The sequence below is a fragment of the Delphinapterus leucas genome, chromosome 11, assembly GCF_059928025.1.
Source record: "Delphinapterus leucas isolate spDelLeu-1000000601 "Yukka" chromosome 11, BTC_Dleu_Yukka2, whole genome shotgun sequence".
NCBI classification, from domain to species: Eukaryota; Metazoa; Chordata; class Mammalia; order Artiodactyla; family Monodontidae; genus Delphinapterus; species Delphinapterus leucas.
In genome coordinates this window covers 35,013,205-35,040,622 of record NC_143139.1, presented here as the reverse complement: position 1 = coordinate 35,040,622, position 27,418 = coordinate 35,013,205, and the positions used below count along the sequence as shown (strand labels likewise).

At 37.3% G+C, this 27,418-nt stretch overlaps 1 protein-coding gene across 2 annotated transcripts in view; it reads right to left on the bottom strand.

The window, feature by feature from the left end:
* TMEM117 (transmembrane protein 117) overlaps positions 1 to 27,418 on the bottom strand; it is a 532,025-nt gene that overhangs the window by 13,441 nt on the left and 491,166 nt on the right. For both annotated transcript variants that reach the window (XM_022572405.2, XM_022572407.2), the window contains one exon: positions 733 to 862. In XM_022572405.2, the coding sequence (XP_022428113.1) occupies positions 733 to 862 (130 nt within the window). The remainder of the gene's footprint in view (positions 1 to 732; positions 863 to 27,418) is intronic.

Here is a 27,418-nt window from a genome sequence, read left to right as displayed (position 1 = left end):
AGAGAATCGCCTGAGACAAACATGAGCCCTGCCACAGCAATAAGTTTTACTCAATCAAATGAGAAGCGGCCCAACTCCCTAAAGGCACATGGTCTGATTGGATCTCTAGGGTACCACTGTTTTGATCTCAGAAGCAAATGAAGAACAAAGCATAAAGAGTATTCACGACGAAAAAATATACTGAGCTGTATGTTGTGAAAAAGAAACCCACCTAATGAACAAAACCAAGGTGTAGTGGTCTATGGAGTGTGGCACAGATAGCAAACAATCCATAACAAAGATATGACTCATCTCTGATACTCCTAGGCTAGAACATGAGACATGACATCACAAGTGGCTGCCCAATGGGGGACCATATCTCTCTGCTCTCCTCAACTCTACGTGGGGCTATCTCACTAGTTATTCCCCATGGAATGTGCATGGAGGTGACATGTTTTATTTCCAGGCCAGGGAGTTAAGAAACAGGCAAACCCTCTTAGTCATTTTCCCCATTCTCATTATTCCCATTTGCCCAGTGGATGTTGAAGTTGAAATTGTTAAAGTCACCAGGAATCTAAGTCCCAGAATGATGGTCCACAGCCCCTTGCTGATCTGGAACCGCCTCGCACTGTTACGTGAGTAAAATAAAACCATATTCCTGTATGCCTCTAAAATGTTACCATTTGCTTTGCCTTTTATAGCAGCTAGCATGACTCTAACTAGGAGACAATCAAATCGTGTTCAAAATTATACCTGTTATGTGAATACGATATTCCTCCTTGAAGATCTTCTGGAAGAAAGGAATCTTGAACTGCATGTGAGGCGTGTGCAAACCTGGAAGATTTACATCGACGTCTCCCATGAAATGTGGGAATTCCCAGTCCTGGCAGAGAAAATCAACATGAAAACATATCTGTGATTTGTTTCATTCCTAAGCAGTTAAACACCAAAAATTGACTTTTTATAAGCACCTATTTTAAAATCATTTAAATGCAGCTAGCTGTTGGGTGTATCTGTTTTGTTCTGTGATGGTTGTTTTATGTACATTAGGTAGTGGTATGCAAACAAAATCAAAATTAAGTCATAACTTATATCCTTAGATTGTCTCTTTAATGCGATAATAAGAAACCAATGCAGATTTGATGTGCATCAATACATGTTTCTGTCTTTCTTTCTGGAGACCTGGTCTTAAATTTTTATAGGAAGGAAGTGATCCATATTTTAAAAATATGGGGTAATTTAGTTATATTTTGTTCCACTACTTTAAAAAAATAAGAACCTTATAACAGCATATTTGTGTAAGAAGACAGAGTAAATAGGATCTAATTCACTTAACTGAGTTCCTTAATTCACATCAAGGGAGCTTTATTAATCATCTCTGCTAGCAACTATATGGAATGGAAAAATGCCAAAGACTCCTGTCCTACCCTCTTGCAATTTAGCATCAATTTGAACCAAACGATGGAGGGCCTGACATACTAGCTTGCGAGATGAACAGTGAATTAATTCCCAAATTGTCATTAGTTATTTCCTTGTTGTCAAGGCAAAATCAGGTGGGATGACTCTCCTTCTCATAAGGAAGGAAAACAGATGCAAATGAAGATATTTTTAGGTGTCTCATCTGCTCTTGATTTTTGGATAGAGGTACCAAATTAAAGTTCATAACTAGCATGTGAAGAAGAAATACACTAAATAATGAAGAAACCTTTAAGCTGAATCCATATTTTTATTTCTAGTAATGAAATGATCACTAATTAACAGTCCTATACTTAAAGAATATTTTTTTAAAAACTTGGATATGAAAAAATAATAAACAAAATATTAATTTAAGATTTCAATCTGCTATCTCAATATAAAAAACTTATTTTTTCCCAAGATTTCTATATATGCAGCTAATAGAGGTGTACTGATAATATTGTGCCTGAACATTTTAGGAGTTTCCATGTCATTCCACTCCCCTCTTTGGTAAAAATTCTGATTAAGGCAGAATAGACCTTAAAGGAAAGGCGAGTATGTGAGTGGTGGTAACCAGGAAAGTTTTCAATGTCTATCAATTTCTTGATCAATGGATCACTTTAAACCACTAATAAGAAATAAATATATAAGAAGAAAATGATGCAATATCATCCCTTTCTATTGGTGTGTACGCAAATTTCTTGTTGGTCTTGCCTCTCCTGGTTTTTCAGATTTCAGCAGCAAATAGACGTGTAATTTTGGAAATTCAGAAAACCCAAAGCATTGGAGCCGAATGAATTTGAAACATTTTGATCTAAGATATTAGTAGGAAGTGGATCGGTAATAATACTTGTGAACGATTGCATTTTATTAAAGTGCATTTGATCTTGTTTTTTTTTCCTCCACTGATAATATCTTGGTCTTTCTATATTACTTGAAAGACTCTTGCAAGAGAATTGAAAATGAATTTAGTCTTTTACTAAAGTATAACTGACATCTGCCATAAAAAAATTATGCTTGGCAATGGTAACCAGAGAATATTTCACTAGCCCTGGATAAAAAACACAGAGCGTGATCAATAGAGAAATTCTCTCTCTTATTTCTTGGTGTAAGTAGGAGTTTAGGATTAACAGATACACACTATTATCTATATAAAATAGATACACAATAATGACATACTGTATAGCACAGGGAACTATATTCATTACCTTGTAATAACCTATGATGGAAAAGAACCTGAAAAAGAATACCTATATCTGTATCTCTTTCTATGTATATATCTGAATCACTTTTCTGTACACCTGAAACTGATACAACATTGTAAATCAACTACACTTCAATTTTTTAAAAAAAGTTAAAAAAAAAAGGAAGAGAATACTTCTTGGTAGTAATTGGGCAAGTGTACTTAGGGTGCCTTCTTTTGGAAAGATGTTCTTAGACTGTTATCATTTAGCTTTTCATTTCATGAAATGAAAGCTTTCTACTGGGTATGAAATCAATTTTAGTTTGAAAGTAATCTCTAGAGATTTCTTGTAGACTGGGATCAAAATTTCATTCCCCCCAAAATTGTTCCTCAATTATTTCCCACCTGTACTTGGAGATAGAAAGATGAATTAAGGAAATGGAAAGTAGGGGAAAGAGAAGAGAAAGTCTTGCTCTTCATCTAGAAGATGGCATTACTTGTGCTTTTAGTTTTTTAAAGAAGGGATCAAGGCAGGGATTTGGGGGGAAAGTGTGAGAGAAGTGTCTTATGCCATCTAATAAATTAAAAACAAAGAGAACTAATAAAAGAGATGATACGTAAATTCTCTTAGATTTCCCCCTTATATATTATTTTTTATAATGACCAGATTTTGGTTTTCAAAACTGTCTTCCTTAGTCTTCTAACTCCCTATCCCCATTCTCTCCCTGGTACTCTGATTTCTGTAGTTCAGTTCCTACTCTGCATATTTCTGCAGACTCGTTGAATCAGCATAAACTTTGACCTTGACTTAGAATGGAATGATAATAATAATCATTGCTGGGACTTCCCTGGTGGGCCAGTGGTTAAGACTTCACCTTCCAGTGCAGGGGGTGTGAGTTCAATCCCTGGTCAGGGAGCTAAGATCCGCACATGCCTTGCTGCCAAAAAACCAAAACATAAAACAGAAGCAATATTGTAACAAATTCAATAAAGACTTTAAAAATGGTTCACATCAAAAAAGTCTTTAAAAAAATAATAACCATTGCTACCACTTGCAATATGTTTTAGACTCATCTTAATGGGGGCATCTGAGGGTGGTGATACCCCAAGTATTTATTTATAGGAGATAGAAGAAGAGAGAGGATGATATTCTGAGTTCCCATCTTCATCTGTCAATCTTACAAGCTTCTTGTGAGGATGAGACAATGCCTGGACAGCAATTAGCGCACTGCTGGAGACAGATGGAAGAGACAGAGACAGGCCAGCAAGCAAGGTTGATTTCCGAGCATGATTCCAAGGCCAGGGTTATCCTGAGAGTGAAGCAGAGGAAGCAGATAGGTCTGTTTTCAGGAGGATCGCATCCAGGGCTGCCTCAAGGTCCAGATGAAAAAGGAAAACAGCCATCTTCTCCTTTCTTCCCTCATCCATGGCACAGCACTGGCCTCCTGAGGTCTCTAATGGGACTTGGGTCAGAGCTGAGTCCTCCCAGAGGGCACCAGGAGCGGGGCCATAGAGAAGGGCACCTCTCTCAAAGAGATGCATGAGGTGGCTTCAAAGGATAGAAGAACAGGAGCAAATTGTGGGTCACACTGTGGCGACACACAAATAACTGTGGGGGACTTGCAGTGTGGTGGGGCTGGCACTGCTACTGTGTAGGCGGGAGCTGGTAAACCAGCAACATGACAGGCTAAAGGAAACCTGCGGATGCTTGCGGTATAAAGTATCGAGCACTGGCAGTGTTCTAGCATCATCCTAAGCTACAGAGTTACATTACATACAAAATCATTCCCAAATGTTGCTATTATTAACCCATTTTATGGATGAGAAGAATTTGCCTCACAAAGGTTGAATTGTCACAAAATAATGTAGCTGTCATGTGGCAGAGCCCGGGCCAAAGAATACATACTTTCTGCTGGGACACGCAGGCTCTAACCATGAAAAGTGACAATGCTTTTTGTTTTTGATTCAGTAATGGAATTATTTGTACCTGCTGTACCTGTTCTAATAGAGAATCATTGATGACACTCATCACCTGCTCATCTCTCAGCCAAAGTCAGTTCCATGAGGGGCTTTAAACTATCCCTCCCTGCCACCACATAAGGTTCTCATATTTTATCTGACCCTAATTTGAACAAGAAGACCAACTGTAAATTTTTCTCCACTAAGCAACTGCCTCAGGATAGTTGGTTTCCAATCAGACTGCTGAGTAGGGAGATTTGACGAACGGGAGATTACTAGAAACTACTGAGATTCTCTTGGCATGAAATCTATGTATGTATAGTAGTTTCATGCACAGATTGTATGTACATGTTATGAGAGCCATGGCTTCCTTTCCTTCTGCATACTTTTTTTTAAAACATTTTTACTGGAGTATAATTGCTTTATAATGGTGTGTTAGTTTCTGCTTTATAACAAAATGAATCAGCTATACATATACATATATCCCCATATCTCCTCCTTCTTTCATCTCCCTCCCACCCTCCTTATCCCACGCCTCTAGGTGGTCACAAAGCACCAAGCTGATCTCCCTGTGCTATGTGGCTGCTTCCCACTAGCTATCTATTTTACATTTGGTAGTGTATATATGTCCATGGCACTCTCTCATTTGGTTCCAGCTTACCCTTCCCCCACTCCGTGTCCTCAAGCCCATTCTCTACGTCTGCGTCTTTATTCCTGTCCTGCCCCTAGGTCCTTCAGAACCAATTTTGTTTTTTTTATTAGATTCCATATATATGTGTTAGTATACGGTATTTGTTTTTCTCTTTCTGACTTATTTCACTCAGCATGATAGACTCTAGGTCCATCCACCTCACTACAAATAAATCAATTTCGTTTCTTTTTATGGCTGAGTAATATTCCATTGTATATATGTGCCACATCTTCTTTACCCATTCAGTTGTTGATGGACACTTAGGTTGCTTCCACGTCCTGACTACTGTAAATAGAGCTGCAAAAAAAATGGTGGTACATGACTCTTTTTGAATTATGGTTTTCTCAGAGTATATGCCCAGTAGTGGGATTGATGGGTCATATGGTAGTTCTATTTTTAGTTTTTTAAGGAACCTCCATACTGTTCTCCATAGTGGCTGTATCAGTTTACATACCCATCAACAGTGCAAGAGGGTTCCCATTTCTCCACACCCTCTCCAACATTTATTGCATGTAGACTTTTTGATGATGGCCATTCTGACTGGTGTGAGGTGACACCTCATTGAAGTTTTGATTTGCATTTCTCTAATGATTAGTGAGGTTGAGCATTCTTTCATGTGTTTGTTGGCAAACTGTATATCCTCTTTGAAGAAAAGTTTGTTTAGGTCTTCTGCCCATTTTTGGATTGGGTTGTTTATTTTTTTAATATTGAGCTGCATGAACTGCTTGTAAATTTTGGAGATTAATCCTTTGTCAGTTGCTTCATTTGCAAATACTTTCTCCCATTCTGAGGGTTGTCTTTTCATCTTGTTTATGGTTTCCTTTGCTATGCAAAAGCTTTTAAGTTTCATTAGGTCCCATTTGTTTATTTTTGTTTTTATTTCCATTTCTCTAGGAGGTGGGTCAAAAAGGATCTTGCTGTGATTTATGTCATAGAGTGTTCTGCCTATGTTTTCCTTTAAGAGTTTTACAGTGTCTGGTCTTGTATTTAGGTCTTTAATCTGTTTTGAGTTTACTCTTGTGTATGGTGTTAGGGAGTGTTCTAATGTCATTCTTTTACATGTAGCTGTCCAGTTTTCCCAGCACCAGTTATTGAAGAGGCTGTCTTTTCCCCATTGTATATTCTTGCCTCCTTTATCAAAAATAAGGTGACGGTATGTGCTATCTGGGCTTTCTATCCTGTTCCATTGATCTATATTTCTTTTTTTGTGCCACTACCATACTCTCTTGGTTACTTTAGCATTTGTACTGTAGTCTGAAGTCTGGGAGCCTGATTCCTCCAGATATGTTTTTCTTTCTCAAGATTGCTTTGGCTATTCGGGGTCTCTTGTGTTTCCATAGAAATTGTGAAATTTTTGGTTCTAGTTCTGTGAAAAATGCCAGTTGTAGTTTGATAGGGATTGCATTGAATCTGCAGACTGGTTTGGATAGTATAGTCATTTTCAAAATGTTGATTCTTCCAATCCAAGAACATGGTATATCTCTCCATCTGTTTGTATTATCTTTAATTTCTTTCATCAGTGTATTATAGTTTTCTGCATACAGGTCTTTTGTCTCCTTAGGTAGGTTTATTCCTAGGTATTTGATTCTTTTTGTTTCAATGGTAAATGGGAGTGTTTCCTTAATCTCTCTTTCAGATTTTTCATCATTAGTGTATAGGAATGCAAGAGATTTTTGTGCACTAATTTTGTATCCTGCTACTTTACCAAATTCATTGATTAGATCTAGTAGTTTTCTGGTAGCATCTTTAGGATTCTCTATGTATAGTATCATGTCATCTGCAAACAGTGACAACTTTACTTCTTCTTTTCTGATTTGGATTCCTTTTATTTCTTTTTCTTCTCTGATTGCCATGGCAAAAACTTCCAGAACTATGTTGAATAATAGTGGTGAGAGTGGACAACCTTGTCTTTCTCCTGATCTTAGAGGAAATGGTTTCAGTTTTTCACCATTGAGAACAATGTTGGCTGTGGGTTTGTCATATATGGCCTTTATTATGTTGAGGTAAGTTCCTCTATGCCTACTTTCTGGAGGGTTTTTATCATAAATGGGTGGTGAACTTGGCCAAAAGATTCTTCTACATCTATTAAGGTGAACATATGGCTTTTTTCACTCAGTTTGTTAATATGGTGTATCACATTGATTGATTTGTGTATATTGAAGAACCCTTGTATACCTGGGATAAACCCCACTTGATCATGGTGTATCAACCATTTAATGTGCTGTTGGAGTCCATTTGTTAGTATTTTTTTGAGGATTATTTCATGGTTGTTCATCAGTAATATTGGCCTGTAGTTTTCTTTCTTTGTGACATCTTTGCCTGGTTTTGGTATCATGGTGATGGTGGCCTCGTAGAATGAGTTTGGGAGTGTTCCTCTCTCTGCTATATTTTGGAAGGGTTTGAGAAGGATAGGTGTTAGCTCTTCTCTAAATGTTTGATAGAATTCACCTCTGAAGCCATCTGGTCCTGAGCTTTTGTTTGTTGGAAGATTTTTAATCACAGTCTCAATTTCAGTGCTTGTGATTGGTCTGTTTCTATTTTCTAGGTCTTCCTGGCTCAGTCTCAGAAGGTTGTGATTTTCTAAGAATTTCTCCATTTCTTCCAGGTTGTCCATTTTATTGGCATGTAGTTGCTTGTAGTAATCTCTCATGATCCTTTGTGTTTCTGCAGTGTAAGTTGTTACTTCTCCTTTTTCATTTCTAATTCTATTGTTTTGAGTTTTCTCCCTTTTTTTTCTTGATGAGTCTGGCTAATGGTTTATCAATTTTGTTTATCTTCTGAAAGAACAAGCTTTTAATTTATTGATCTTTGCTATTGTTCCTTTCATTGCTTTTTCATGTATTTCTAATCTGATCTTTATTATTTCTTTCCTTCTGCTAACTTTGGGGTTTTTTTATTCTTCTTTCTCTAACTGATTTAAGTGTAAGGTTAGGTTGTTTATTTGAGATGTTTTTTGTTTCTTGAGGTAGGATTGTATTGCTATAAACTTCCCTCTTAGAACTGCTTTTGCTGCATCCCATAGGTTTTGGGTCATTGTGTTTTCACTGTCATTTGTTTCTAGGTATTTTTTGATTTCCTCTTTGATTTCTTCAGTGATCTCTTGGTTATTTAGTAGTGTATTGTTTAGCCTCCATGTGTTTGTATTTTTTACAGATTTTTTCCTGTAATTCATATCTAGTCCTATAGCATTGTGGTCAGAATAGATACTTGGTATGATTTCAATTTTCTTAAATTTACCAAGGCTTGATTTGTGATCCAAGATATGATCTATCCTGGAGAATGTTCCATAAGCACTTGAGAAGAAAGTGTATTCTGTTGTTTTTGGATGGGATGTCCTATAAATATCAATTAAGTCCATCTTGTTTAATGTATAATTTAAAGCTTGTGTTTCCATATTTATTTTCATTATGGATGATCTGTCCATTGATGAAAGTGGGGTGTTAAAATCCCCTACTATCATAGTGTTGCTGTTGATTTCCCCTTTTATGGCTGTTAGCATTTTCCTTATGTATTGAGGTACTCTTATGTTGGGTGCATAAATATTTATGTGTTATACCTTCCTCTTGGATTGGTCTCTTGATCATTATGTAGTGTCCTTCTCTGTCTCTTGTAATAGTCTTTATTTTAAAGTCTATTTTGTCTGATATGAGAATTGCTACTCCAGCTTTCTTTTGGTTTCCATTTGCATGGAATATCTTTTTCCATCCCCTCACTTTCAGTCTGTATGTGTCCCTACGTCTGAAGTAGGTCTCTTGTAGACAGCATATATACAGGTCTTGTTTTTGTATCCATTCAGCCAGTCTATGTCTTTTGGTTGGAGCATTGAATCCATTTACATTTGAGGTAGTTATTGATATGTATGTTCCTATTACCATTTTCTTAATTGTGTTGGGTTTGTTATTGTAGGTCTTTTCCTTCTCTTGTGTTTTCTGCCTAGAGAAGTTCCTTTAGCATTTGTTGTAAAGCTGGTTTGGTGGTGTTTAATTCTCTTAGCTTTTGCTTGTCTGTAAAGGTTTTAATTTCTCTGTCAAATCTGAATGAGATCCTTGATGGGTAGAGTAATTTTGGTTGTAGGTTTTTCCCTTTCATCACTTTAAATATGTCCTGCCACTCCCTTCTGGCTTGCAGAGTTTCTGCTGAAAGATCAGCTGTTAACCTTATGGGAATTCCCTTGTATGTTATTTGTTGTTTTTCCCTTGCTGCTTTTAATATTTTTTCTTTGTATTTAATTTTTGATAGTTTGATTAATATGTGTCTTTGGCATGTTTCTCCTTGGATTTATCCTGTATGGGACTCTCTACGCTTCCTGGACTTGACTATTTCCTTTCCCATATTAGGGAAGTTTTCAACTATAATCTGTTCAAGTATTTTCTCAGTCCGTTTCATTTTCTCTTCTTCTACTGGACCCTTATAATTCAAATGTTGGTGATTTTAATGCTGTCCCAGAGGTCTCTGAGACTGTCCTCAATTCTTTTCATTCTTTTTTCTTTATTCTGCTCTGCAGTAGTTATTTCCACTATTTTATATTCTAGGTCACTTATCTGTTTTTCTGCGTCAGTTATTCTGCTATTGATCCCTTCTAGAGAATTTTTAATTTCATTTATTGTGTTTGCTCTTTAGTTCTTCTAGGTCCTTGTTAATCGTTTCTTTTATTTTCTCCATTCTATTTCCAAGATTTTGGATCATCTTTACTATCATTACTGTGAATTATTTTTCAGGTTGAATGCGTATTTCCTCTTCATTTGTTTGTTCTGGTGGGTTTTTACTTTGCTCCTTCATCTGCTGTGTGTTTCTGTGCCTTCTCATTTTGCTTCACTTACTGTGTTTGGGGTCTCCTTTTCACAGGCTGCAGGTTCGTAGTTCCCATTGTTTGGTGTCTGCCCCCAGTGGGTAAGTTTGGTTCAGTGGGTTGTGTAGGCTTCTTGGTGGAGGGGACTGGTGCCTGTGTTCTGGTGGATGAAACTGGATCTTGTCCTTCTGGTGGGCAGGACCACGTTTGGTGGTGTGTTTTCGGGGTGTCTGTGACCTTATGATTTTAGGTAGCCTCTCTGCTAATGGGTGGGGCTGTGTTCCTCTCTTGCTAGTTGTTTGGCCTAGGGTGTGCAGCATTGTAGCTTGCTGGTTGTTGAGTGGAGCTGGGTCTTAGCTTTGAGATGGAGATTTCTGGGAGAGCTTTCGCCATTTGATATTACATGGAGCCGGGAGGTCTCTGGTGGACCAATGTCCTGAACTCAGCTCTCCCATCTCAGAGGCACAGGCCTGACACCTGGCCAGAGCACCAAGACCCATGGCTCAGAAGAAAAGAGAGAAAAAAAGAAAGAAAAAAATAAAATAAAATAGTTATTAGAATAAAAAGTTATTGAAAATAAAAAAAATTAAAAACAATAAAAAGAAAGAAAGAAGAGAGCAACGGAAACAAAAAAACAAATCCACCAGTGATAACAAGTGCTAAAAGCTGTACTAAAAAAAAGAAAAAAATGGACAGACAGAACCCTTGGACAAATGGTGAAAGCAATGCTATACAGACAAAATCATACAAAGAAGCATACATATACACACTCACAAAAAGAGAAAAAGGAAAAAAATAGGTATATCTATATATATAAATAAAAAGGAAGAGAGCAACCAAATTAATAAACAAATCTACCAATGATAATAAACTCTAAATACTAAACTAAGATAAACATAAAACCAGAAAAAATTAGATGCAGAAAGCAAACCCCAAGTCTACAGTCGCTCCCAAAGTCCACGGTCTCAATTTTGGGATGATTCATTGCCTATTCAGGTATTCCAGAGATGCAGGCTACATCAAGTTGATTGTGGAGATTTATTCTGCTGCTCCTGAGACTGCTGGGAGAGATTTCCCTTTCTCTTCTTTGTTCGCATAGCTCCCGGGTTTCAGCTTTGGATTTGGCCCCGCCTCTGCGTGTAGGTCACCTGAGGGCGTCTGTTCCCACCCAGACAGGACGGGGTTAAAGGAGCAGCTGATTAAGGGTCTCTGGCTCACTCAGGCCGGGGGGGAGGGAGGGGTACGGAATGCGGGGCTAGCCTGCAGCGGCAGAGGCCGGCGTGACGTTGCACCAGCCTGAGGCACGCCGTGCGTTCTCCCGGGGAAGTTGTCCCTGGATCACGGGACCCTGGCAGTGGAGGGCTGCACAGGCTCCCGGAAGGGTAGGTGTGGATAGTGACCTGTGCTCGCACACAGGCTTCTTGTTGGCTGCAGCAGCAGCCCTAGCATCTCATGCCCGTCTCCGGGGTCCGCGCTGATAGCCGCGGCTCCTGCCCGTCTCTGGACCTCGTTTAAGCAGTGCTCTGAATCCTCTCTCCTCGCGCACCCCAAAGCAGTGTTCTCTTGCCTCTTAGGCAGGTCCAGACTTTTTCCTGGACTCTCTCCTGGCTAGCTGTGGCGCACTAGCCCCCTTCAGGCTGTGTTCAAGCAGCGAACCCCAGTCCTCTCCCTGGGATCTTACCTCCGAAGCCAGAGCCTCAGCTCCCAGCCCCGCCCGCCCCGGCAGGTGAGCAGACAAGCCTCTCGGTCGGCACCGATCCTCTGTGCAGGAATCTCTCCGCTTTGCCTTCTGCACCCCTGTTGCTGCGCTCTCCTCCGTGGCTCTGAAGCTTCCCCCTGTCACCCCCTCATCTCCACCAGTGAAGGGGCTTCCTAGTGTGTGGAAACCTTGCCTCCTTCACAGCTCCCTCCCACTGGTGCAGGTCCCGTCCCTATTCTTTTGTCTGTTTTTTCTTTTCCCCTACCCAGGTACGTGGGGAGTTTCTTGCCTTTTGGGAAGTCTGAGGTCTTCTGCCAGCATTCAGTAGGTGTTCTGTAGGAGTTGTTCCACATGTAGATGTATTTCTGATGTATTTGTGGGGAGGAAGGTGATCTCCACATCTTACTCCTCTGCCATCTTGAAGGTCTCCCCGCTGCATACGTTTTATAAATTATATTTTGAATACCAGATGAAAGTGTTGAATTAAGAGAATTACAAGGCAAGATGTGTTTGGTTACTAAGACCAGGGTACAGACAGGCTGGTCCTGTGATTGTATATTATAAAATGTTCATTTACTCTGTTCTTTAAGAAATGTTATCAGTATTCAGTAATTCAAAGCTTCCTTATTACAGTCTGCTATCAAATCTAACAATGCCTTCAGCTGTCTGTCCCATTTGTGACTCAGTGATGTGAGAATGATTTAGGTACATTGTGTCACACACCCTATTGTAGTTCTCATCAGTTTATGGTGATGAACAGAGTTCCAACTTTGTATCTTGCTTCATATAGGAGAAAAAGTTAATTTTTATTCAGAAGGGTATATTTCCCATATAAAAATAAATGAGCAGCACCATGGTATGTATCTACTCCTACTTCTTACGTACAATGGTTTACTTTTGCCTATAGCTATAAAAATCACATTTGAACACTGATGTGCAAATTGCATTTGGATATGTAATTTGGATGGATGTGACCAAATGTGATTACATCCAAGTGTGGCCCTATTAATCATGGGCCACATCTAGACAGAATTTCAGGACAATGTTAAGTATATAGGCAAGATGATCTCAGGATATCCTCGATTCATCATTTCCCCACATATTCTCATTGAGACACATGCCTTGGGGCCAAGGAAAAGAACCTGGTACTGTGCAGAGAAACTCAAGCTTGAAACCAACATGGTTTTGAATTCCCCAACTGGCATTCAATTTCCCAAATCAAATGAAGGGACCCCATTTCTATTTAGAGAAGCGTTAAAGCATAAAAATGTAATAACATTGAGTACTCTACCCTGCAAAAATGAAACCATGGTGTCAGAACAAAAGTCGTATTTTGGAGGCTAAAGACTGGCCACCTGGTTTTTGAGAAAGTTAAGACGCAAATTATATTATAGTTTAACAAAAAGTATTGATAACTACTTAGAATAGAGTGATCATTAGATTCCTAAATACCAATAAAATATCAACATTTTTCAATGTAATAATTTGTATATCCCCTCTTTATAGGCATTAGATTATAAAGCTTTAAATAATTTCAAAAGCCAACTTTACAGATATGCTTCTTTCTCTTTGTTAATTTCTGTTTTGCCTATTCAGAACTGAATTTAGATCCATGAATATCAGAACATCATTCTACCAAAAATGTCCCCAGCTTGTAAAGTGTCCTTAGCTTTTCTATGTTTACCATGTCCTAGCAACAAGATTTTAGATGACAGTGAGCAGTGGTGGCCTGGAGAATTGTACTCATGCTTTGAGTGATATTTTTGTTTCTTATTAAGAATCTCGAGTGCCTGATTTCTTTCAGTAGCCCTATGCTTCTCCTAATTAGCAAAACTGCCATGGTGTCACTTAGCTGAATAAATCCTTGGAAATCTTGACACATAGTAGATGTTGCTCATTTGTTTGTTTATTACCTGCCTCTCCCATTGGAATGTAAACTCCAAGGAGCGTACAGAAATTTTTCCTGTTTTGTTCACTGTTATATTCCCCATATCTGAAGTAGTACTCAGCGTATAGTAAGAACTCAAATATTTGTTGAATTGATGAATGGAGCTCTCTGAAAGTTAAAGATATACAACCATCTCTTTTTGGTTTCATGTAAATGGAATTTAGGTAAACAGAGACAAAAAATACTTGTTTTTGTAAATAATATTACACGTCAAACTGAGATTCATTATTATGAAAGAAAATTGTTACTTTATTTTTTCCCTATAAACAAGGTGTACTGGAATTACACAGAGAGTAACCTAAAGATAAAGCCATTTGCCAAAGATCACAGAGAAGAGAGAGTGGATAATGGGAGGAAGAAAGTGGTCAAATGTAAATGTTGTGAGATGAGGCAGTTAATGTTTGGATAATTAGTAAAAATGCTCATTGGGATGAACCAAGACATACTTTTAGTTACCATATAAATGTAAAGAAGCTCATGAGACACGTCCAACCAGGTCAGAGAACATGAAAAGAGAATGTAAACCAACATGTGATTAAAAAAATATGGAGGATCATTTCCAGCAGTGGATGACGCCAGGAAGGTGGTCAAGGCAACGTTGAATATCAGAGACACCCTGCAGTAGATGTGAAGGATGTACTAAAGAGAAAGACCAGCAGCTTACTTCTTAGATGTCTTTTGACAAATATTCTTTTCTTATAAGTTATACTCTTATTTTCTCCTAATATTAACTATTTTTTTTTTCCTCAATGGCAAATGAATTCCATAACCTTTTGGAGTTCTCTCTCAGGAGTCACATATGCTATTTAAAAGATTTAAAACCTTTGGGGAAAAATCTTGGCTTTCTGGTTGAAGTAGGCTTTTTTCAACAAGTAGAAGAGATGGCAGATCTCATTCGTCATTAAAACAAATCCAAGTCAAACTGTAAATCCTTACTTAAAATGTTTAAAGAACTTGACACGTGCTTTTTATGCATTCCAAGATACCGATAAACTCTCAAAATTGTCGTTGTCTAAACAATCTAATTCATCCTGAAGGCCTATTTTGTAGTGTGGTTTAATGTATTTTCTTCATCAGTAATCTTTCTTACTTGCAAAGGCCAATAGGAATTTTCCTGTCTAATTCTGAAGCCAACATACATCAATGAGATATAAGTAACAGTTTAGTGCCTGTAGAAAAAACAAATAAGTCAAGCCCAGAGTAGATTTGAGAAGTGAGTGTAGTTTGTTACTTTTAAGAGACTTTACTGTGAGGCTCTGGCAAGATAGCAGTGGGTTGTTAAAGACAAGTTTTTTATATTTAGACAGCTTGAAAGCATCATTATTTTAAGCACCAAGGTGGAAGAGTGTCTGATGAAATGGCACTGGGCCTCATTTACAGATGTCCTGCCCTGGCAGACTGATGTGATGGAGTAGAAAATAAAAGTCAGTCTTGTGTTTACAACTAATAGAAATGCATCATGTGGCATCTAGGAATAATAGGAAATCAATATCCCTCACTAGGGCAATAGAGTTCACCAATATGCAAGGAAAGAGTGCTTGACATTTTAGAGACTCCTATGTGTATATGTGTGTGGAGGTGTGTAGAGAAACCATTGACTAGGACAAGTTGCTGACAACTAAAGCTAGTGCAAAGTCTAAAGAAACACAGTGTCATAACTCAATGATAGATCCTTTTGGATAAAGTCTTCCATCCATCATCAAACAACAACTTGACCTACTTTGCACTTCTTAAGAAGAGTGAATATTAGCTACATAATAAATTGATATTTTTTTTAATTAAATGAGAACTCCTAATAACTCCTCTTTTCCTAAACGGGAAAGAGTGAAATCTAGTGGAAGGAAATTTTTAGACAGCATACTTTCATGTTATTTTTCAGACACTGGCTGCGGTTCAATTTCACATAGCCCTTGCTTATTCTGTGCTTTATTGTATTTGGACATTTGGTATAAAATGTCACTGCTCCAGTATCTGTTCTGGCTCTATGCATGCTGCCAGGAATGGTCACATTCAATTGTCTGAATGACTAATTTCTTCTATAGGCTATATAGGAAAATTAATTGCATACTGTCAAAAGAGTAGATATTGTCCTTGGTAAAATTTTTATTTAATATTGAAGTCATTTTTCTCTGTAAAAAATTAATAATAGTGGAGATCAGTGGATAAATGTGATTCAATATAAAAATATTCACTTCACAAACAATAGAGAGGGTATGAAGTTGATCTAAATATCAGATGGGTGGTTGAGGTAAAGGGCCTCTAGTGTTTCTTGCAATAAGTTCATTTCTATTTTCATAATTTTTTGTCAAGAATGTCTCATGGAGCATATATTCTAATAGAAGAGAGACCAGTCAATCAGCAAATAGCAATAAAATATGGTGTCAAATAGAGATAAATGCTTTAAAGGAAATAAAACAGGGTAAGGTGATGGAGAGTGGTGAGTTAGGGGTGGGTGCTAGTTTAGTTAGTCAAAAGAAAGCCTCTTTGAGGATGACCTTTGTATGGAGTGCTGACTGGTATGAAAGAACAGCTCTGTAAATCTCTGGAGGAGGAGCTGGTCAGCTAGAAGGAAGAGCAGATGCAAAGGCCCTGAGCAGGAAATGAGCTGGGAACGTCCAGAAACAGCAAGGATAGAGTGGCTATAGGAGTGTGAGTGATGTGGAGAGTGGGAGGTTGGCTGTAGGTGGAATAAAGTTCAGTTTAAAGACAACTGTAGTAATTTAGGTGCGAGATGATGGTGGTTAAACAATGGTGGTCAGGTGTTCAGATCAAGATGTATTTTGAAGTGTCGCCAGCTGAGTTTCTGGATTTACCAGTTGCTCCGGCAACTGGTAAATGACAGCATCATTTACTGAGAAGGGAGAATTCGGGGAACCAATAAACTTGTAGCAGATTGGGAGGTGGGTAAGAAATCCAGAGGTCTATTTAGAACACACTATATATCAAGTGGAGGTATTGCACAGGCAGCTGGGAAGCATAGGGGAGGGATCAAGACTGGAGATGTCATGTGGAAGTCACCCGTGCACCTACTGATCTAAAACCATGAAGCTGGATGAAATCGTCTAGAAAGGGAGTACAGAAAGCCAAGAGAAGAGGGCTGGGGACTGAGCGCTGAGGTACTCTGACATTTGGAAGTTGCAAGAGGCAGTAAGGAAAACAAAGCAAGAATGGTGTATAACAACAGGAGAAAGTGCATCCTAGAAGCTAGGTGAAAAGTGTCTCAGGAAGGCAGAAGTGGTCAACTTTATTGAATGCAGCTGAAAGTAAGAAGACTGAAAGTTAACCATAGGATTCAGTACTGTAGGAGAGGGGTTATGGGTTTTTTTTTTTGGCTGCATTGTGCGGCACCTTTGTTCCCTTACCAGGGATGGAACCCGCACCCCACACACGGAGTCCTAACCCCTGGACCGCCAGGGAACTCCCAGGAGTTGTTGATCTCGATAAGACCTCCAAGCTCCAGAGGAAGCTGATGTTGGAGACAAAGACCTGACTGCAGTTGGCTCAAGAGAAAATGGGAAGTGAGAAGTAGAGACAATAATTACAGAGCTCTTATGAGGAGCTTTGCTGTGTGAGTGGGAACACAGTAAAGAGGCAGTAACTGGAGAGAGATTATGATTCTGTTAATTTCAGATAAACTTGTTAGTGTCAAATAAAGTCAATTTTGGCAGGATAAGGGACTCTGAGTGGGACCTGAAATTTCCTTTTTACATTTTAAGTAGCTTCTGCAATGGCTAAAGTTAAAAGCTGGTGTGCACCAGGGTGGATGCGCTGATTGTTTACAGCGGGTGTCCGTTCTGGTTGATGAATACCTCCACTGTATCAGTAGTTAAATACTTTGACTATCACTGTCTGTGAAGTCAAAATGGCTGTTTTCCTGAAAAAACAAAACAACGCTAGGCTAAGTTAATTGTATCTGGAAAGTAGCAGACTTTTAGAAACAATAGGCTGGATCCTTGTTGCTCTACCGATGTGATTTCCTTCTGTTTCATCTTTCTCAGTAAAGATAACCACAGAATGTCTGCCTCTGACCCCCACGGACCACCCAGTGATAACACGAACAGAAAGTAAAACCTTTAGAGCAATGGATTTGAACGGCCAGACATCCCAGGCCTTTCTTCAGTGTGTTTTGGGTCAAGAGTGTTCATCCTCTGAGCTCTTGAGAAAAATTATCAACCCTCAAGTAAGAGAGGATAGACTAGGAAAACAAGATATATAGAGGCAGGGTGGAGGGATGGGAACAATAAAATACATTTTGTTGCTGGAGAATTATACCCTCAGTGAGATGAAAAGTTTTCTGAACCTAGTTTTAGTCCAGAGGTCAATGGCCAAGAAAAACCTAAAATACATTGTTTTCCTTGTTGGGAACCTATGTGAGAGAGATTCTACCACCCTCAGGATCTTTTTGGGAAACAAGTTTCCAAGCTGGGGTAAAGAAGCCTTACACTCATGTTAGCAGTTGCCTGTCCTTATGCTGACACGATGCATTCAGAAAAGCCTGAGGTGACTACAGTGGGCTTGGTTTATAGAGTCCACATAGCACTTTTAGAGGGAATGTGAAGTCTATATTTCTTGCAGAAGTTTCCAGTAACTCACGCAACTTCCGCAGAGGATAGTATCACACTATTATTCAACTAACTCAATACTTATTGAATGCTGACTATAGGCAAAGCATTTATTCTCAAAGAATATCTAATGGCATTAATAAAGAAAGAAATTACACTCTTCCTTTTGCAGATATAGACAGTGATGGTCAGTGAGGTCACTAGATTCTTCCCATATTACCCAAGAGACAACTGGTAGAGAAAAGATTAGATGAAATTCAATCAGTACACCTTGAACTGTATTTCACTGCATCCGCCTTATTGAGAATCCTATTTAGGAGAAGGCAAACCCTGTTTAGGAGATTGACTTTATTTTCATATGCTATTCAGACAAAGCAAACCAACATTTATCATAAACTTGCTCTGTGTCAAGAATTTGATCTACTGTAAACCACATGCAAATATATATGGCAAGTGAGCTTTTTCTCATTTTATAAGGAAGTAAACTGAGGCTAAGAGAACAGTCAAGTAGCTTGCCCAATGCTGCACAATGGGTACCAAAAGGATTGGTTCCCAGGTTAGTCTGACTCCAAAGATATTTTTTATACCATACCAAGCTTGTTCATGACTTTTTTTCATTAAGCTCTAATGTTGCAATTATCTTCCCACCTAAAAGCCAACTGTCATGCCAATATGTGTTTCCTTTGGATGCTAACTTATCTGTAATGAAAACTTTCCTTTAAGTGGTATGTTGTAGCTCATCTTGAAATAATGTTGGTACCTGCAGCACACGAAGAAGGAATCCTGTCTCACTTCCACTGCAAAGTGAAACAATGGCAGCGGGTCTATGTTTATCCTGCGAGTCATTGACAAAGCCTGCAAAATATGCAGGTTGAGGTGCACATTTAACTCTAGATGGTTTATGACCATCTTAGAATTTTTACTGCCAATGCATAGATTTGTCTCTAAACTTAGAATATTTCTAGTAATGAATACTATCTCCCCAACTTCTTTGCACTTCAATTTTCTCACCCGAGGAAATTTTTCATCATACATAGGCACTCTGATGGCAGACTCCTATATCACTGCAATGGAAAACAGGATGGATTTGGGGATGATTTAGTGCCCACTAGCGTTGCCTATCAAACTTTGCAACTTCCTAAAGAGACAAAACTTTTATGTTTCTTTGGAAGTTGTATGACAGTGAGATTTGTGCTGTTAACACATTGTGGCTGGACATATCATTAAGTGATAAAATTTTGTATTACGTAGGTGACTCGAGGCAGTGCAAAAACATTAGAAAGAGAACTATAAGGACAATATAACAGATATAACATACATTATCCTTATAGTTTTCTTTCTTATGTTTATCTATATACGTATGTATAGTATAATTTTATGTAATGTATATATAAAATATACATATTCCGCATAGTTATCTAAAAAACTATTTTATTTTATCTCAAGTCTTCCTTGTTCTGTATATCAGTGGACTAAGTTACTATGTTACTGGGCACCCTTTACTTCAAGGATTAATTCTTCTTGCTCATAATTATGACAGGTAGAAGATGACACAATTTCCATAAATGTAACATTATTGATAATCTATTCAAAGCCCATCTTGATATTTGATTTTAAACAGAATTATCAGTGTAAACAACATTGAAAAATACATTGGCAATGTTATGAGGATGAAGCTCCATATAACATCTCTGTGTAATATATCAGATTTCTAATGAAATGCGTCATATTTAGAAATATTACAAACAATATCCTTAAGCATATGTGGAAACAAAATAACAGTGAACTTTGGGAAGGTGGTAAAAATTATCAGAAAATAATTTTATGGTACCTCAGGATAATATCTCCTAACATGTTTATTTGTAAAAATTGGTAAGCCTATGGTTCTGAAAATTGACTTTTAATGCACAGAGAAGCTACATGAAAGCAATCATAAAAACTAAACATAAAACACAAAATTTTGCCTTCAAGCACTGGATTGTACTTGGTGAGTCATACGTAAATGTGAAATTATTACATTTGCCAGTTGCCAAAGGCTTTGCTTTATGGATATCTGCAACACATAGACATAAATCAATTAATACGCTATTTTTCCTGTATAAACCCAGGTGCACTTGATTCATTACCTCTCACTAGAGGAGAAGCTGGCAAATCAACATCATTATGAAACTGTTCAGGCAATAGATTATCTTCAGAAATTAGTTTTCTGAAAACGGTTCCAAATTGTTTTACAAAGTTATGACTTGCTGACAGATCCCCACCCCCACTCCCAATTCAGAGATACCAGGACTTTTAACATTGTGTTTCTCTTTTAAATAATAAATCCACTCTTTAACATCTACACACCCATATTAAAAACTTCAACTAATCATGTATCATTTGCTTTTCAATACAGATACATGATTGCCTTAGCCAGAAATGCAGACTTCTTCATATCTCTTCTTTGGAAACAATACAGATGAAGAATGTTTGGGTGTTTTAATGTAAGCACCTGCAAGAGTTGCTAATTAACTCAGCATCAGTGAAAGATTTCAATTGTACTTTCTGAGGCTCAATTACGTACAATGTGAAAAAATAAATATGAGCATAATTAACAGTTTTTCTATTTTTCTGTTTCAAGTCAGTGGTTGATGATTTAGCATTTCTTCACTGACAATTATATAGCATGATCAATAGTTTACTCGTGCTATGGTCCAAAATAAAGATATGCCCTCTAAAGTGATTTAAATGTGAGGAAATGGATTTCTTTTTGCTGCTAATATTATCAAATATTCTGCTTGCCACACCTCCAGCTGGGCACTGTAAGTGGTGAACTGTTATGACAACGGCCACTATTCAATGAGCTAAATGAAACAGGCTCTGCACCAGCATAGCTATTTACATACATTTCCTTATTTTATCTTTAAAACAATGGTATGAAGTAGGTTTTCTTTTTCCCATTTTGCAGTTATGGAAACCCAGGTTCAGAGAAGGTACCAGACTTACCCACTATCATACAGGTAATAAGTGGAAGAGTAGGAGTCAAACCCAGGTCTTCCCAGCCTCATACCCGGTGTTCTTTATACCACACTCAGGAAGGTGAGTAGGAATTTAGCATGTCCTGCCTCTAAATGACCTATTACTGTCTTAGTTTAACCATTGGTTTTTCCTTGTTGTTGTTGTTTTATTGTCTCCCACATTGAGCCCTAAGGGAGCCAATGAGTTGGCCACAATTGTTTGTTTCTTTTCCCTCCTCCCCACTCTGTGATTTCTACAGACGTTACTTTCCATTAAAAGTAGACCTTGCTTCCACCACCACCATTTCTAAGCTAACACTTGTTTTGCTATCCTGGCTGAAAGCTAATCCCCCTCTTTGTTTTTTTTATTTTGCCTTTTTTAAAAGAAATGTATCTTGTCTTTTCCATTAATGCCACATGTTTTAGTTACTAAATATTTGTACACACGGCAGTTGGTTGTGTCAGCCCCTTTTCTCCGCACCGGCAATACAGTAAGGAACCAGGTAGATCTGGTTCTAGGCTCTGACTTCATGGGGTTTACAGTTTGAATGTAGCATAAACACACAAACAGAATAATTTCAGAAAATGATTAGTGCTAAAGAGAAAATAAGTCAAGATGATTGATTAGCAGAAGCTGCTTTAGATAGGGTTAGAGAAGATCTTTTGGTAGATAAAACCTCTCCAGTGAAAGGTACCAGGTACTGTGATATATGCTATGAAAGCAACAGGGACCAAAACAAACCAACAGAGTCCCTACTCTCAAGTAGCTTAAGTCTAGAAGGAGCAAAAGATGAAAGACTTAGTGTCAATTAAATGAAATAAGAAGTAATAAGTGCTTTGAAGGAAATAAACTGAAGACTGAGAAAGAGAATAACAAAGTCACCACTCAGGAAGGCATCTTGGAAGAGATGATACCTGATCTGAGAACTGAGGATGGGACTGATCCAGCCACACAAAGAACAGAGAATATTGTGCAAAGCAAGTGCTCAATTCTCTACTTTATGCCAGGTACTCTGCTTGGTCCTAGCAATAAAATGGTGAACAAAAGCCTATGTGCACTATGATTTCTTGGTTCTTATAGTCTTGTGGGTAATTTAGACATGAATCACATAATGATGGGAATAGACCTTGATACTTCTGGGTTAACTTGCATGGCCATGCCCATCCATCACTCACTTAACCATCGCAATGTCACAGTCTTTGGTATATGTAACTCTTCTTGGCTATTTTCTTCAGTGCTGGCACCAAGGAATCTTCTGTTATAGCTACATGATATACTACTGCATGGTGTTCATTAACTTTTTATATTTATGTGTTGATTATATGCTCCTTGAAGGTACACTTCTTTATGTTTCTCTCAGTCCTCAGCATAATTCTAAATACATAGTAGGAAGTACAAACCATTCATTGTTTAATTATCCATCAATATTTACAAGGTGCTTACAGTGTGCCAGAAACTGTACAAGGCTGTGGGATACCAAAGATATAAATCAGAATTCAAGAAACTCATTCTCTACAGGGGAAATAAACAAGTTAAACAGTACTTGCAGGAAAATATGGAACTATAATAACAGAGGCATTAAACAGGTCCCCAGTGGGAGTTTCTATTCAAACCTTGAGAGAACAAGTGAATTAACCAATCATTTCCTATCTTCCATTTGCACAGTAACCACAGGCTATTGAGAGTGTGTAGATCATCACCATGCTGTAGGAATAAGATGGAGCCATACAAATTGCTCACCTTTGCTATAATTTGAGGAGTTACTGGTTTTAAACACAGACCAAATGAACTTTTCCTAGTGAATAATTTTGGTTTATCTAACTTTAGGTTGTCTAATGATCATCATTCACAAGTCCACTTTTTCCCCCAGTTTTATTAAGATATAATTGACATATAGCACTGCGTAAGTTTAAGGTATACAACATAATGATTTGACTTACATATGTCATGATTTGATTACCACAAATTTAGTGAACATCCAACACCTCATATAGATTCAACACTAAAGAAATAGAAAATCTTTTTCCTTGTGAAGAGAACTCTAGGATTTACTCTCTTAACAAATTTCATATATAATGTACAGCAGTATTAATTATCTTTATCATGTTGTACACTGCAGCCCTAGTATGTATTTATCTTGTAACTGGAGTTTGTACCTTTTAACTGCCTTCATCTAATTCCTCCTCATCCCCCACCTTTGGTAGTCACAAATTTGATCTCTTTTTCTATGTTTGTTTGTTTGTTTGTTTTTGAAGTGTAGTTGACCTACAAAGCTATGTTTGCTCCTGGCAGACAACATAGTGAGTCCATATTTCTGTACATTTCAAAATGATCACCATAAGTCTAGTCATCATTCCATGTGTTCTCTGTATCTATGACTCTGCTTCTGTAAGTTATGTTTGTTCATTTGTTTTGTTTTTAGATTCTGCGTATAAGTGAAATCATACTTTGTCATAGACTAATTGCCCATATAAGTGTGAATTCATTTCTGGGTTGTCTATTCTATTCCATTGATCTATATGTCTGTTTTCCTGCCAGTAACATACTGTTTTCACTACTGTAGCTTTGTACTATAGTTTGAAATCAGGGAATGCTCTTTGTTCTTATTCCAGCTTTGTTCTTCTTTCTCAAGCTTGTTTTGGCTATTCGAGGTCTTAAGCTAATTTGTTCTAGTTCTGTGAAAAGTTCCTTGGTATTTTGATAAGGATTGCAATTACTCTGTGGATTGTCTTGGGTAGTATGGTAATTTTAACTATATTAATTCTCCCAATCCATAAGCACAGTGTATCTTTCCATCTGTTTGTGTCACTTTCAATATCTTTCATCAGTTTTCCAAGTACAGATATTTTACCTCCTTAGTTAGATTTATTCCCAGGAATTTTATCCCTTTTGATGCAATTGTGAATGGGACTTTCTTAATTTTTCTTTCTGATAGTTCATTTTTAGTGTATAGAAATGCAACAGATTTTTGTATATTAATTTTATATCCTGCAATTTTACCAAATTCATTGGTGAGTTCTAATAGTTTTTTACTGGTGTCTTTAGGATTTTCTATGTATAGCATCATGTCATCTGCAAACAGTGACACTTTCACTTCTTTTCCAATTTTGATTACTTTAATTTATTTTTCTTGTCTCATTACTGTGGCTAGGACTACCAATACTATGTTGGATAAAAAGTGGCAAGGGTGGGCATTTTTAGCTTGTTCCTGATCTTCAGGAACTGCTTTCAGCTTTTCACCATTGACTATGATGTTAGCTGTAAGGTTGTCATATATGGATTTTATTAGGTTAAGGTATGTTCCCTCTATACCCACTTTGTTTAGAGGATTTATCATAAATAAATGTTGAATTTTGTCAAATGCTTTTCTGCATCTATTGAGATGAGCATATGATTTTTATTCTTTAATTTGTTAAGGTAGTGTATCACATTGACTGATTTGTTGATATTGAAAGATCCTTGCATCCCTGGGATAAATCCCACTTGATCACAGTGTATGATCCTTTTAATGTATTGTTGGATTTGGTTTGCTAATATTTTGTTGAGGATTTCTGTATCTATGTTCATCAGTGATATTGGCCCATAATTTTCTTTTTTTGTGATATCTTTGTCTGGTTTTTTTATCAGAGTGATGTCGGCCTTGTAGAAAGAGTTCAGAGGTGTTCTTTCCTCTACAATTTTTTGGAATAGTTTGACTCTTCTCTAAATGTTTGGAAGAACTAACATGTAAATGTCTGGTCCTGGACTTCTGTTTGTTGGGAGGTTTTTTTTTTTAATTAATGATTCAATTTCATTATTGGCAATTGGTCTGTTCATATTTTCTATTCCCTCCTGATTCAGTCTTGAGGTAATTACTTTGGTAAATGACTATGGCATAAATCAGATAACCCTATAACAACACACCACTGAAAACAGCTATGTGCATACCATTTCCCCCAATACTTCTGTAATTAATAAGAAAACTGCAATCTTATTTACCTCCTTGAAATGAGACTTCATTTATTGCTATATGCACACATACCTAATTATTTTCAGAGAACATTTGTCCATGTAAATTAAAATGGCAGAGAAATTATCTGTTCTATCCAAGTAAATCTACTTTCCTACATCTGGTACAAATCTGTGTTTTCTATGAGAGTCAACTTTCTCTTTTCTATCTGGTTTCACACTATCAAAGTAATTAAATATAGACATGGTGGAAAATAAAATCAAAACACTTGTTTGTGCATAGATAAATATTGCTCACTTTTCCACTTTTAAAGTGGCTGCTTTGCCAACTTATAAACATAGTAAGCTTTTAGATAGATTTATTTTCTTACTATTTCTTTTTCTGACTTATTCGTTAATTTTGGAGTATGTTTATGTAGACTTGTTTTAACATACTTATACATCTATATTAATCTGATAATTCTACATGTGGAAATCTTTCTGCTAAGGAAATAATTTAAAATATAAAAATCCTTATGCATAAAGATAGAGTTTCAATTTACTGTTACTCAATAAAGTGAAAAAGTGGAAACAATCTTATGATAGAAGAGTGAAACAAATTACAGTATATCATTCCATGGAAAATTATACAAGCTTCTCAGAATTAAAACTATGCAAACTTTATGATATATTGTTAAGTTAAAAATACATAATATAAAATTGAATATACACTATAATTCTAAGAGTAATCTTGCATATACACAGTATTAAAAAACAAACCAAACAAAAAGCTAGCAAAAGATATGAAGATAATATACCAAATTTGTTCTGTATTGCAGTAAAATTACCAATGGTTTAAAAAGCCCTTGCTTTTCAAATTTCTAAAGTGTCATACATTATTTTAATTTTTTAGCTACAAATATTTATAAACACACTCTAGACACTTTCACATTTTTCAGAGCAATTCCTTTTTTTTAAATCTCTCTTTAATTCCAACAATTTCTTTCTTTAAACTCTAATCTTATATTGTCTTATAAATCTTGCTTTTATTCAATCTTGCTTTTATTTAGTTTTGGTTGAAGCAATTCCTTTTCAACTCTGGGTTCAAAGGGGATACAATATCACCTGCATCCTCTCAATGTCCCCAGTGCACTGTGAGATTTAATGAGATAACGTCCATGCAGCACTTTATGTTCCTTAGAGAAAGGTGCTATATAAAAACAATACATTATAATGATTTATGTTATTATAAAACCACAGAGATATTAGACCTACAATTTAGCACAAGGAGACAGGGTTGGACTCAATCCAAGTTCAGACTGGGCAATGTCCCTTAATGCCAAACTAGAAGGCAGGAGTGGGAGGAAGTTGCTCCCTGCACTGAGAGTACCAAAAGGCAAATGCCCACTTCCTCTCAAGGTTAAAAACAGGATACTTTGGTTTTTATGTACAATCCTCTAAAAATTACAGTGTGTCATTTGTGTTTGCTTGATATACCACTCTCCCTGTCTCAGCTGAGTTCCAACTGAATACATTCCCAGTTATTTATAGGAAATAAGCTTCCAGAGCTAGGGTTAAAATTCAGCTATTACTGATTACTCGAAATGGTCAGATGATCTGAGGACTGTGTACTAATGAAGAATAACACAACTTCTGAACTGAATTAGAGGCATACAGTACGGCCACCCCTTACTTTATGCACAAATCCCCTAGCCAACCACTCATAAGTGGTCAACCACTTCCGAGCTTTTCTACAGAAGGGACACTTTTACTTCCTAAAAAGAGCTCTGACACTTAGAATGTTCTGCTCTGCATTTAGCCAGATCCTGCCCTCCTATTGTTCTGCTTTCTGAAGCCACACTAAGTGTCCATCCTCTGACTTAGTCATTTCATTATGCTTTTTTATTCATTCATATAGTCAACACTTACTCTGTAGCCATTGTGTAGGCTCCCCGTGAGGCTCTGGGGACACAGAGAATTTTTGATACTTCTCTGTCCTACAGGATCTCACAGTCTAATGGACGCAGACACCAAGATAGGGAAATCATCATAAACATGGTAAGTGCTAGGTTGCAGGTAGGAAGTAAAGTGTCAAAGGACAGAGAGGGGGGAAGAAAGTCATCCTGCCGGAAAGCATTCAAAAAGGCTCCCCAGAGAAGGTGATTTTTGTCCTCCTGTTGAAAAGATGACTAAGATGGCTAAGGTTTTTCCAGCTGAAGCAAAAGAGCA